Raw genomic sequence first — 13,837 nt, forward strand, 5'->3', positions numbered from 1 at the left:
AGGAAGAACTATGGCAGGCAGCACACTTGCACATGGAAGGAACGAAGCAACAGAAAATTTTGTATGATAATCGGGAGCGGACCCCGAAGACCCCAACCATGAAGCATAGAGAGGATGTGATGTCGCCATGTTGTATCGTACGCCTTCCGCATGTCAAAAAAGACGGCGACCATATGCTGATGGCGGGCAAAGGCCATACGGATGGCAGACTCCAAACACACCAGATTATCGGCGGCAGAGTGGCCCTTACAGAACCCACCCTGAGACGGAGCCAGAAGGCCCCGAGACTCAAGTAGCCAACTCAACCTCCGGCTCACCATGCGTTCGAGTAACTTGCAAACTACGTTGGTGAGGCTAATGGGGCGGTAGCTGTCCACCTCCAGTGGGTTCTTGCCAGGTTTCAACATGGGGATTACGCTGCTTTCCCGCCATTGCGACGGGAACTCCCCCTCAACCCAGATACAGTAGTAAAAGTGTAGGACGCGTTGCTGGCACTCTACCGAGAGGTGCTTGAGCATCTGACAGTGGATGCGATCTGGCCTGGGAGCCGTATCATGACAAGCGACTAGAGCACTTTGGAATTCCCTCACTGAACGGAGCATTGTACAATTCAGGTTGGCGCGTGTGAAATGAATGGCTCCGACGTTCCAACCGCTCTTTCAGGGAGCGGAAAAGCCGTGGGTAATACGCAGAAGCAGAACTCTGAGCAAAATGCTCCACTAAGCGGTTTGCAATTGTGTCGCAGTCAGTACAGACTGCTCCATTCAGTGAAAGCGTAGGGATGCTGGCGGGGTCCGATAGCCATAGAGTCACCTAATCTTGGCCCAAACCTGCGATGGATAGGTACGGAGGCCAATGGTGGAGACATACCTCTCCCAGCACTCCTTGTGTTGGCGAATGAGGCAGCGGGCTCGCGCACGGAGCCGTTTAAAGGTGATGAGGTGTTCCAATGAGGGATGCCGCTTGTGATGCTGGAGTGCCCGCCTGCAATCTTTAATCGACTCACCGATCTCAGGCGACCACCAAGGCACAGTTCTCCGCCAAGGGGACCCAGAAGATCAGGGAATGGCAGATTCTGTGGCAGTAACAAAGCCAATGGTGACCGAGTGAACCACTGAATCAATGGCGTCATTGGAAAGAGGCTCAATAGTGGCTATGGAGGTGAACAAGTCCCAGTCAGCCTTATTCATAGCCCATCTGCAGGGGCGCCCAGAAGAGCTGTGGCAGTGACAGAAAGATCGGAAAGTGGTCACTACCAGACAAGTCATCACGCACACTCCATTGGACAGATGGTAATAGGCTAGGGCTGCAGATCAAAAGGTCAATGGCTGAGTACGTACCATGCGCCACACTGAAATGTATGAAGGCACCATTATGTAAAAGGGAAAGGTCGAGCTGTGCCAATACTTGCTCAACGATGCTGCCTCGGCCTGTTGCCACTGATCCACCCCACAGAGGGTTATGGGCATTATTGAAGTCGCCCAGTAACGGAAAAGGAGGCAGCAATTGGGCTATCAGCACAGCCAGGACATGCTGCAGGACATCACCATCCGGTGTAAGATAGAGACAGTGATAGTCTGAGGCGTCCACACCCGAACAGCGACAGCCTTTAAATGTGTTTGTAGAGGGACAGTCTCGCTGTAAAGAGAACAAAGGACGTAGACACAGACGCCACCACATACCCTCTCATTATCTACCCGGTTCCTATAATAACCCTAATAGCCATGGAGGGCGGGGGTTCACATTGCCGAAAACCAAGTTTCTTGAAGAGCAATGTAGATGAAAGGATGAAGGCTGAGAAGTTGTCAGAGCTCAGCAAGATGGTGGAAAAAACCGCTGCAGTTCCACTGAAGGACGACACTGTCCATGGCCGAGAAAGGCGTGAAGGGACCGGGGAGGCAGATTATGCCGCTGGGTCACCTGCTGCCACCAAGTGAGTACCTGTGTGAGTGCTATCCATTGTGTCTGAGAGTCCGGCAAGATCTAAGTCCTCAGCAGATGCCAGAATCTCTAACTCGCCCTCAGTCGCAGAGCTTGTAGGTTGCGATGAGGTGGGTGCCACCGGAAGTTTCTTCATTTAGAGGTCTTCTTCTTGGACTTTTCTGGCTGCTCCTTGGGTTTCACTGGCTGGGAGGGCTTTACCGATTCAGTCTCCAGGACGGAGTAGGATCGCGAAGCCCTACGACCAGCTGCTTGTGGGCACTTATGTCACTATCGGGCGTCATCTTTCCCACTTGTGGAAACCTGGGAAGGGAGGGACCCAAGGAACCCCTTGCAAGCGAGAGGAGCTGAAGAAGTTGGACGCTTCTCTGGCTTAGAAGTGGGGACAGACGTCCACAATGGGTGGGTGGGTGGCAGGGGGGGGGGGGGGTTGCTCCAGAGGTAGGTGGCGCAGGAGCAACAGGGTGGGTAGTGCCCCCCCCCCCCCCCATGGGCAAGGGGGCATGTGGAGTTGTACTGCTTGGTGAGCCAACTGGAATTCGCTGAACTGATGGGGCTATCACGGTTATCGTAGTGGTGGCATATGAGGAAGTCATTCGCACAGGATGGAGTCATTCATATTTCCTCTTAACCTCAGTATAGGTCAGTCGGTCCAGGGTCTTGTATTCCATGATTATCCACTCTTTCTGTAAGATCCTGCAGTCTGGCAAGCAAGGTGAATGATTCTCTCTGCAGTTGACACAGATGGGAGGTGGGGCACATAGAGTATTGGCATCTGATGGTCGTCTCCAATCTCGACATGTGAGGCTGGAAGTACAGCAGGAAGACATATGGCCTAACTTCTAGCACTTAAAGCACTGCGTCGGGGGAAAGGGGGGGGGGGGGGGGGGCTCATCATCAGACTGCAAAAGGAGGTCCCTATGGAAAATAATGCCCTGGACCAGCAAACAGGTAACTTTCTTGACTGCTCTACGAAGAATTGAGGCTTTGTTGATATGAAAGACTCCCCATCAGCTCTCGTACAAACTAGGAACTGGGGAGAATAAGTGTCACTGCCATCTTGAGCCTTACGCTCCTCCCACGGTGTGGCCAGGGCGTTTTGGGATCGTATTTCTGAGTGTTGAATTGAGCCTGAGAACACTTAGACTGCTGGCAGCTGACCACCAGCAAGAGATGATGTACCACGCTTCATTGTGGGTCATCCACCCTGATGCCACCCACTACGATCAAGGGCCTTCCACACGGGCGCCACCCAGCCGCAGCAAGGGCCACCTGACAGGATGGCCATTGCCTCGAGTCCCGATGCCCCATGGTGATAGGCATCTACTCCTTGGCATACATGGGGAGTCAACGGCACAGGCATCAGCAGAGCGATCCCTGTGTTGTCAGGGGGCTACAACCAACACGGTACATTGTGGCCCCACCACAACGGTCTGGCTACCGTGCTGGATATTAGGTGCAAGGAAGTCCATGATCGTCGTGTCCGCAAAAAGCAACACTGCACAGTGCATGGTGGAAATCACACCCAGGAATGTATCCTTGCCCAAGAGATGGAGAACGAGTGGGACAGCAATGCAACGACGAGAAAGCTGGCTAAAGGTCTCAATGCACGCTGGACACAATGCACCATGTAAGGCGCCCTTCCCCAATTGGCCCGCTCTTCAGAAGAATTTGGAAAAATGGAGGTCAAACCCAAGAGGGGATCTTCATATATAGGCCGAAATGTTTGAGACTCCTTTTAGTCACCTCTTATGACAGGCAGGAATACCACGGGCCTATTCTAACCCCCGAACCCGCAGGGGGGGGGGGGGGGGGGGGGGGGGCAACAGAAGGTGAAGGAACCATCAAAGAATTTCTAAAAAGAAAAAAAACCTACGATAAAAGATGTAGTTCACTGGATAGCTGATTCATGGCAGAGACTAAAAAAGTTTGGAATCCAATTTTACAGAACGAAACAGATATCTACAGTACAGGCGAAGACGACGTACCATTGGCAGAACTGATGAAAAAGCTTGCTGGATGTGAAAATGCATATACGAGTGATGTTTCAGAATGGATGATCAATGGTGAACAGTTTGAAGTAACCGATCTTGCAATTGTTGAAATGGTTAGTGAGCCCACTGAAGACAGTGACAACAAGGAATTGTCTGAAGAAATTGTACGAGCGATCATTCACACCGAGGGTTTGGCAGCACTAGATGTGGCATTGTGTTAAATTGAGCAGCAAGCAGAAGCTACTCCAACTGACAACATGTTTCTTAGAAGATGAAGCGACATTTCTGCTAAAAAATGATGCTCCATTTTAAAACAAAAGACTATGGACAGTTTCTTTAAATGTAACTTATGTTTTTGCAACTTGGAAAGGTGTTCCCTACTTACGTACACATAACCCAGGTATGTACTATATTGCTTTTTTATTTATTTGATCATAATTGTACTCATTAAATCTTTAATCATGATTTACCTGTTGATTTAGTGATATTTCTTTATTATCTGAGTTTTCTGTAATTCGAGGTAGCCTCAGCCCCAATCAGCTCAAATTACCAGGGCTCTATTGTATACATATATAAAATTTCTTCAACATGAATCAAGTCAGTGGAGAATCAAAATATTGATCAGCTGATTGACTTTTTCGTTCTCCATTAACTTGTTTTACCTTGAAGAATTTATTTGGCTGTGGTCAACATCAGAACTTCAGAAATGGCAAATGATAAAATTTTATGTATAAATGTGCTCTTTACTAAGGCATACTCAAATTAATAACCTGTTCAGCAGGTTGCACATGAAATATTGGTAAAGTATTTTGTGCTTCATTTTTTTCTGGTTTTCAACTAACCGTAATTCACTTCTGTTTACAAAGTTCAAAAGTTTAGATTTATGGATGTAAATTTTAGAACATGAAATGTATTCGCAGTTGCGAATTCAAACAACCATCAGCTGTACGAGGAAATGACGACAATGAAACTTTGTGTTGGACCAGGACTCATACGTGGATTGCTCACTTCACACAAGCAGTTGCCTTAACTGCTTTGTCTATCCATGCACAACTCATTGCCATACCCAAACTTCCATATGTCGTCATTCCTGTGTCAACCCGTACTCATACATACACTATGTAATTCCCATAGAGGGGAGGACACTTTTATTGAAAGTTGTTGCCCGATATCAGCAGATAAATACGATATTGCAGTGCCTGTTTTTTTAAGAATGCAATGTTTCTTCGGAGATGCATATATGTCTGAAGGAGCAGGCACTGCAGCAAAAACAGCCACTATGACAAGCATACATATTGAAATTAACTTTGCATCATACTTCTGAACAACACAGGCACTGCAATATTGTATTTATCTGCCAACACCAGGAAAGCAGCTTTCAATTAAAATGTCTCCCCTGTACAGGAATATACTTGATGAATGTACAAATGTGGGTTGTAGAAACATGGCTGACACCATATGGAAGTCTGGATCTGGCCTTGAGTCATGCTCAGATAGCCTAAAAGTAAGGTGACCACTTGTGATAAGCAGGAAATCCAGGTTCGAGTCCCAGTCTGGAACAAATTGTTGACATTTCATTATACAGCTGATGGTTGTTCATATTCACAAATGTGAATACATTCCATATTTTTCATTTTTTCTTTCGAGTATTCTGGTTATTTTCAGTCCCCCACCCCCAACAACCCTTTTGGGTGCATTTCTGTTCCATCATCCAAGGCATGTGATTCTACACTTCCTGTTGCACAGGAACTTCATAGGGTATGTAGTTCAGCAGGGGGCACCATGGGATCTGCAGCACCACTCATGGAACTATGGAATCTATTAATCCTCAATGTGAAGTGAAGCAAGGCAAGTTGATGCAGTTCACATCAGAACTTTCAACTTTAATCATGCTCTTAAAGTTAACACCACTACACCGCAATATCACTCCTGTTTATATTTGCCAACTTCCTTAGGTGAATGCTAGTCTCTTTCCAACCACTGTAACTCAGTCCCCAAGTCAGTTTTAACATATTTCTCAACTTTTGTAACATACTTTCTTCGTACAAAATACTTTCTGCTGGTAGTGATCCACTGGTCTTAAATGACTACAGAAAGACCTCTCAAAATCACGAAAAGCTGTTACATCAATAATTTTTATTATTTTTGACTAGTTTCAGTTTTAAAACTGTCATCATATCAACAAAAATTATCAACATAACATGGAATGGTGGCATTAAAAGTACAGGTAGAACACAATAAGGCACCATTGTTTTAAAATATGTTTTTCTGACATTCCAGAGTATTTGCACTATTACAATGGGTACTCGTAACTTGTTCATCTGATGCCAAAAAACTGAACTATATTGTAAAAACCATGATCCTTGGTAACAGTGAACTCCTCTGTTCTGCCTGCACTTTTGATGTCAATGAACTATTCTTCCATGTTACATTGCTAATATTTTTGTCAACCTGATGATTTAAAATTAAAAGAAGTTGAAAATAACAAACCATTGTTGTAAGAGTTTTTGATGGTTCTAAGATGTCTTTTCTTAAAGAAATAATTTACCATAAGAGTTGACTATATAGTTATGAAGAGCTTCAAAGACTGATCTACATAATCCTGCATATTTTTTTCTGTATTCTTATTGGCAGTTACAACCTTTTTACTTCTAATTTCCCCCTTGCTTTACTTATGTAATATTTTTTACTTTCTTACTGTTCTTTGACATCCCCACTTATTTCAACTCAATTCAGATACACCAACTGCATTTATATGCTAGGAGACTGAGAGAAGGGACTTAACTTATACCACAAATTATTCTCATTCACATAAGGAGGCAACCAACAGAAATTAAGCCAATGCTAAATTTTTTTCTAATTCACCAATGAAACAATGCTGAAAACTGATGAGTGAAATACAATAAGGAAAAGAGCAAAGGTAGCCTTTAATCATATTAATAGCCCATTGAATCATATACAGAAACTTGACTGAAGTGGTTTGGACCTTTAGTGAGAAGGGAGGGCAGGAGGAAAGTCACAGGGTTGGCGTGGAGTGTAGTGGGACAGGAGCTTCTGGAGATTGAGACCAGAGGAACTGTGGGATAGAAGGATGTGTTGAAATGACAATTCCCAACTACAGCACAAAGTAAAAATTGCCGGAGAGGGAGAGGGGGATCCAGTAGGGTGTCTCCAGATGACAAGGTATGCCTCTGAAATCAAGCAAGTTGTGCTGAAGTACATGCACTGTCACTGCAGGTTCTATTCTTGGCCATGGCAGTGACACTTCAATTGAGTGCACAGCTGGTTCATAGTCACGTTTAAATAAAAGTCTCAGTAAAAGTTACAATAGAGCTAGTATAAGGCATGAGGGCTTCCACAGGTGGCCCTTCCTCTGATAGGATGATGTACACCTTTGACAGGAGAGGAATAGAATGTGATGAATGGGTGCATAGGACAAGTCCGTGACCTGGGTCCCGTGCAGGGTCATGTGGCAAGAGATTGGTAATACGGGTGGGATATGGATGGACTAGGATTCAAATGGCTCTGAGCACTATGGGACTCAACATCTTAGGTCATAAGTCCCCTAGAACTTAGAACTACTTAAACCTAACTAACCTAAGGACATCACACACACCCATGCCCGAGGCAGGATTCGAACCTGCGACCGTAGCAGTCCCGCGGTTCCGGACTGCAGCGCCAGAACCGCTAGACCACCGCGGCCGGCAATGGACTAGGATATTTCACATATTGGGTGAGCAGTAGAAAACTACTTTGTGATAGGTTGAAATGATTATGTGATGCATGTTCTTCACTTCAGGTCGCAAAGAAAGACAATCAAAGACCAGAGGATGTGGTTAAGCTGTTTTAATTGGATATGGTATTGGTTAATAAGGGAGTGTTCCTTTGTAGTTGGTTTGTAAGATTGGTTGAATAAATAGGAGCATGTGTGGATATGGCTCAGGGGCTGATTTGTGGACTAGGTTTGGAGTGTAGTGCATGTCTCTGGAGGGCTTGGTAACACCTTCAGTTTATTGGGTAAGGTATTGCTGATCTCAGTGGAAGTGCCATCCACTGGTGGGTGTAGTGTAGAAGAGACAACAACAAAATGGAGGTACTGTTTTCTCTGAATCTCTGTGTTCCCCTGTTCTATCCTGCCCACAGACGTACTCCTCTCATTGTTCATCGTGTATCACACACAGCTCCATGTGCCCTCATCTGTGAGACGTTGTTGGTGCTAGATTTCAAATGCATTTCTTTGCTGCCTCTCCTTATCCTAGCCATCATCCTGCCTTCGCTTCACCCCTCCCTTGTCATCCCCTTCTCCTAATTCCTCTCACTTAGTACCCTCAACACACCCTGTCACCCAAGTCAAGCTGCAGCGCCATGTCAATGTACCCGTATGCGTATTTTTGTTACAAGTTCAACTTTGTTTATTTGCCTGTGTATAACTCAAAGCTTCAACTATCAGGTGTGAAATTAATTTTACTTTTCTTTAAGATACATGGGAATAGAAATAAGCAAAGAAAAGAACTGAAATATTAATCAACTGAGAATAATGTACCTGTCAATATTTGAGCGCATTTCAACAAGAGACACAGCTCCTCTGGCAACAAGAAGAGATGCCATAGTAACTCCTGACACAGGATCAACATTAATTAATTGGTTGTCCCTTGACCAAACAGCAGGAAAAAGTTCTTCTTTCCTGAAAACAAATATTCACATACAAATCTGCAATGGTAGATACACTGGAAACTATGGAGAAAAAAATCACTAGTCGTTATGAGACATAAGAAAATGTTCATGATAACAAAGTCAGAGCAAATATGAAATGCCATATTTTTTCAAAGAAACAGCATTGGTGAACAGGTAAGACCTTGACGTAAATGAGATACAGAATGAGTGGATGAAATGAGAGGATGATGGAGTTGTAAATCCGGAAAATTTCATGGAAATTTTGTTAATAGCTATGGCTGTTGTTAAGCTTCATTCTCCATTTTTATGACAATTTTGTTTGAACTTCCTGCTCTTTCAATCATCCCCAAATTAGTAGTATCAAGAGGACACTACAGCTGGAAGGTGAAGAACGACTGGAAATGTGATTTCTTAGATGGCTGATTATCACGAGGTGCTCAGCTGAGAAAGGAGGCAAGAGTGCTGGAGACTGGTAAGACCTTCTGTGTATGAGATGATATAGACAGACAGACAGGCCGAGAGAGAGAGAAGTGTAAATAACAATCATTAATATTTGGAGTGGAATTACCTCAACAGTGCCCCCAGGGGACTAATAGCACTGGAAATATAATGCAGTCCTGGGAATGGCACCATATTAGTTGGAATGTCACCCATATCTACATTGAGAGTCCCAGGAAATCTAGCTCCACTGCAAAAAATGTACTTTGATTATACATAGTCAATTACTTCAAAAATGTGCATTTCTCCAGCAATATGGAGTTCAATACATAATCAAACATGACATAATCAGTTAAATGATAAAAAAGTACACACTATTAAAATTAATTCTAAACTTTTGAAATGAAGAGTTCATCTTTATAATAAGTGCCACAGAATAAGGTGTGCAATGTCTTTAAAGGATTCCTAGGTGAGTTACCCAAACTATGAGGTAATGACAACACACAATGGGAATATGAAATGAATGTTAATAGTGAATGTAAAAACTTAGATTTTTTAGTAAATGTGCCCATATTGCTCTTCCATATTTCCTAGTCATCTACCCTTCCCAGCAGTTTTCCCCAAGAGGACACTGTCTCCGTCTATTCTTGTTTGTCCTAGTAACAAACAACATACTTCTTCAATTGCTCACTGAACAAACATTTATTTTTGAGTAGTTTTCACATTAACCCTTGTGAGATGACAGGATTTCAAAGTCCCATTTTATAAAAAAGAATATATATAATTTTTTTGTCATCTGAGGCTTGCTTTGGTATATTGTCAATGTATCGAAGAACTTCCATGGACTTGTTACGTGGGACATCAAAGCAGTTTGAATGTCAGGGCACACAGTTGTGACCATGGATTACACATTTATGAAAAAGTATAACACATCCAAAGTATGACTGTATATCATATCAACATAAATAAAATGTTATGAAATTGTTTTAAGGCACCATTTATAGTGCAAAAGGAAAACAAGATTAAGACAACTGTAGTCACTTGGCATTATGTTGCTCAAATCATTATTTTTTCCTTATTTAAGTAGTAGTAGTAGCTATCTTCTGTACATATTATAAATTGAGGCCCCGCACCATGGTTTTTGTCTGTGTGTTCAGGTTATTCTCAGGTACTAACGTAGAAATTTTGATACAGTTTTCACCAATAGGTATATTGTTCATGAGCAAAATCTGAGTATATCAGTACATATTATAAACAAGTCATCCAGCTGTAGATACTTATTGCTACCCATGTGGAGCCTAGGTGGGTTGCTAGTTATTATTTATTTCTAAACTTTAATGCAAATCTGAGTAAAATATTCAAATACAAAAAGAATTAATTCTGCACATGATATTTAAAATTAAGAAAAAGGATCATTATGTAATAATGATACTAATTTTTTTTTTTACTTAATTGTCTAACATTTTATTTGGAATACCATACCTTGTTAAATTGAGAAGCATATGAACAATGATATGATTCATATCCTGAAATGGTTTGGATCTGACAATTCGACGAACCACTTCCTCATCTCGACTTCTGCGCATGCGGCTGCATATATCAATCAGTGCCTTCACATACAAAAAGCATAATTTTAAACAAACATTGTTTCCACAAGTACAGAAATAAACTACTCGTAAAGCATCTCACAAAGTTCTTTCACTGCCTCTTAGTTAGTCCCCATTTCAAACTTTAAATATTTATTGCCTGTTTTTCCTTCTACCTTATCTCTTCTTTAGGCAATATGCTATCATGTGTGACACATTAATTGATTTTGTAGTGAGAATTACCGGCAGCTAGAATTGCATGTTCTCTGTTATCTCCGTCTGTTCAGTTACATTTTTCATATCAAGAAAACTCAGTTTGTTTGTTGCTTTGTCCACTGTAGCTTTCAGATTCACAGTTAATGTGCTCATTAAACAATTGCTACGAACCCAGTGTGTTGCAGATTGGTGTAGAGAACGTCACAGTTTGCTAAAAGTCTGATTATGGTTCACTAGCTTCAGATTAATGTTTTGAGTTGAAACAGTTATGAGGTAAATGGGGGCAACATTCAGAGCACTGTATATCTCTCAGATTACACACATTTTAATTGGGCGGAATCTGATACTGCTCTAAAGGAATCATGTCATACCTGTCTCATTAAGTGGCAAATAATAAGCAAAGGGTGGATGTGGATACTGATGATTTCACAAATGTTACATCCACTACACTGATGCCAGAAGTGACTCAATGGACTTTACTACCACGTTATCAGTCCCTCTGCCCTCATGAAGTCTGTGAAAGACGGTACAAATAAGGTGTCTCTTGATCTTACTATTTTTCTCATCTTGAATAGTATCTTTCACATTTTGCTTTCACAAGTTGGGTTAAGAGAAGCAAATACACCCATTAATAGTGGCAAAAGTTGTTAGATCTAAAAGGAAAGCGGATGGGGACTGCCAGTTTGAAGCTGGATGCCCCTTGGTGCAGTGCATTACCTGTGGTAAGAAGCATTTCCCCACCACATTCGCTCCACTGACATAAATACTCATAAAACAGTATTATATGTAAAATGGAAAGGAACTAGACATGTAGATTCAGGGAGTAAATGTAGTAGGACACATTAGTTGGGGACTGCAGCATAGCTGAGAGCCTATAGAAGTTAAGGTACCAGCAAATGGTACCACCTCCATGCTCACTCTCTGGTTATTCTGAGTTTGTATTCTTCTAATTATTGTTAATGGTCTGCTGTTAATGTTGATGTCTGTGGCTAGCAACTAACTTCATGCTTTCATGCTGCAGCTTTTCTGCAGTTTTCAGTGAGGAAATTCTCATAAATGCAATAACTAAACAAAAGCAATATTTTTTTGCTGGCAGACTTACTTTAATACAAGCTGCTTGTGAAAAGCATTCTCTGTGCTGACTGTGTTGTATTCTATAAATGGAATGGATCAAACAAACATTAAGAGTTCGTGTTTGATTTGGTTTTACATGTTGCTTTATTTCAGCATATCAGGAAGGAAACGCCCAATAGTGGATGAAAGAGCGTGAGTAGTTTTGCCTGAGGCAACAAATCAGGACTGCAAAAGCCATTTTATTTTCCTGCAGCTGCACTACTGTGCAGAAATAAAAAATAAGAGTAAGTGAGAAAGCACATTTACCAACCTAACATGTGGTGGTTCCATGTTACAGAGAGGAGAACTGTGAGAAATATGCCAAGCCGCACTTTGAGTATTAACATTTTGTTGCCCTTCCTTTGTAGGAATACTACTTTACGTAAGAAAATGACCCTGATGAAAGAATGTAGATGCATATCCAACACTGCAACTCATTGAGTATACTTGTTGTTATTAGTGAAGTGTATTTGAGAAAACAAGTCACTCTCTCATGCTACCATTTCTGCACAGTTTTCAGTATTATCAATGGTTCACCAATGAACAGTTTGTTACTGGCTGACGTAATATTTTTTTTTTTACTTTGAGCAATATTAATGACCCTTGTATAAGTATTATTAAGAAATGAAATGAATAAACAGTAACTGCAAGAGACAAGTGAATAACACATCAATTATTTCTGAGTATTGAGGAGACCACAATAGGTGTGGAATGCAATGAAAATGATGATATGTTCTCATACATATAGCACTGGCAATTCACTAGCCATGTAGTTGTACGGAGAAATGGAATGAGACGTTCACCACTGACATTTTGTTTCTATTCTAATATTTATCACAGCAAAATAGTGCTTCCAGAATTCACCTACATACAAGTTTTTGTACAAACAATAGTTTACACAGACACCTTTAAACAGGCAACAACAGTTTGCATAATCAATTCCATGTTAAATATTGTAACATGTATGTTGTATAATACTGTGTCAATTTTCTGTTTCCAGTAATCACAAGAATTATCTGCCACCCCCCTCCTCCACCCCCCTTTCAGTACCTCAGAGTTCACCCCATCCAATACAGAGGGAGCCATATATTTCAACAAACAAAAAGCATGAGACAGACAAAAAGATGAACTGGGCACCTCAACACTGTCCACTTTGAAAGGCATTTGAGACGCAACTGAAGGCAACAAAGATGATGACAAGTTGCAGCAATATGTTGCTGCAGAGTAGAGTACTCAAAAGATGACAACCCGGCAACTAAATAGAAACAAAAGTCAATGTGATGAAGGCCATCACAAATGACATTCAGAAACATATTAACAACTGATTTTAAAATAAAAGTAGCTTTTTTATATTATTAATGCTCAAAATTGTACTTCTTTACTGCTTTCCATTGCCACAGAACAACACCTGTAGAACTGAAATATTTGCAAAACTTCTCTGGCACACAATGCCATGCAATTTCCACTCTGCTGACGTGTGCTTAGAAGAGATTTCTCCACATAACAAGTATCATTGTTTATGGTGTCCAAGTGAAGTGTCCTCTACATCAGCACTTGTGAGGTACATGCTTTCAGATTTTTCAGTTAAGTAATTTTGTCTGTATAATTAATTTCACTTACTCAACAGGCAGTCAAATATTACTCAGGAGAATTTTATAGCAGCTGGCCTGAATATCGTACGTTTTCAGCTAGCCCCCCCCCCCCCCCTCCCCCCGCCACACACACACACACACACATTCCCTTTGACAGTATGTTGTTTGAAAATATGTTTCGGCTTCTAGTGCTGGCAGTCTCTGTTGGGCTTCATGATGTATGGTTTCAGGTGAAAGGCATCATAGACAAGTATCCAATGTGGAAATGTTACGTTATTACAAG

At 41.9% G+C, this 13,837-nt stretch overlaps 1 protein-coding gene across 2 annotated transcripts in view; it reads right to left on the minus strand.

The window, feature by feature from the left end:
- LOC124795002 (tubulin epsilon chain-like) overlaps nucleotides 1-13,837 on the minus strand; it is a 145,675-nt gene that overhangs the window by 36,923 nt on the left and 94,915 nt on the right. For both annotated transcript variants that reach the window (XM_047258756.1, XM_047258755.1), the window contains exons 6-8: nucleotides 10,530-10,657; nucleotides 9,178-9,297; nucleotides 8,479-8,619 (exon numbers count right to left, since the gene is read on the minus strand). In XM_047258756.1, coding sequence (XP_047114712.1) covers nucleotides 8,479-8,619; nucleotides 9,178-9,297; nucleotides 10,530-10,657 — 389 coding nt within the window. The remainder of the gene's footprint in view (nucleotides 1-8,478; nucleotides 8,620-9,177; nucleotides 9,298-10,529; nucleotides 10,658-13,837) is intronic.

The sequence above is a fragment of the Schistocerca piceifrons genome, chromosome 4 (assembly GCF_021461385.2).
Source record: "Schistocerca piceifrons isolate TAMUIC-IGC-003096 chromosome 4, iqSchPice1.1, whole genome shotgun sequence".
Classification (NCBI taxonomy): domain Eukaryota; kingdom Metazoa; phylum Arthropoda; class Insecta; order Orthoptera; family Acrididae; genus Schistocerca; species Schistocerca piceifrons.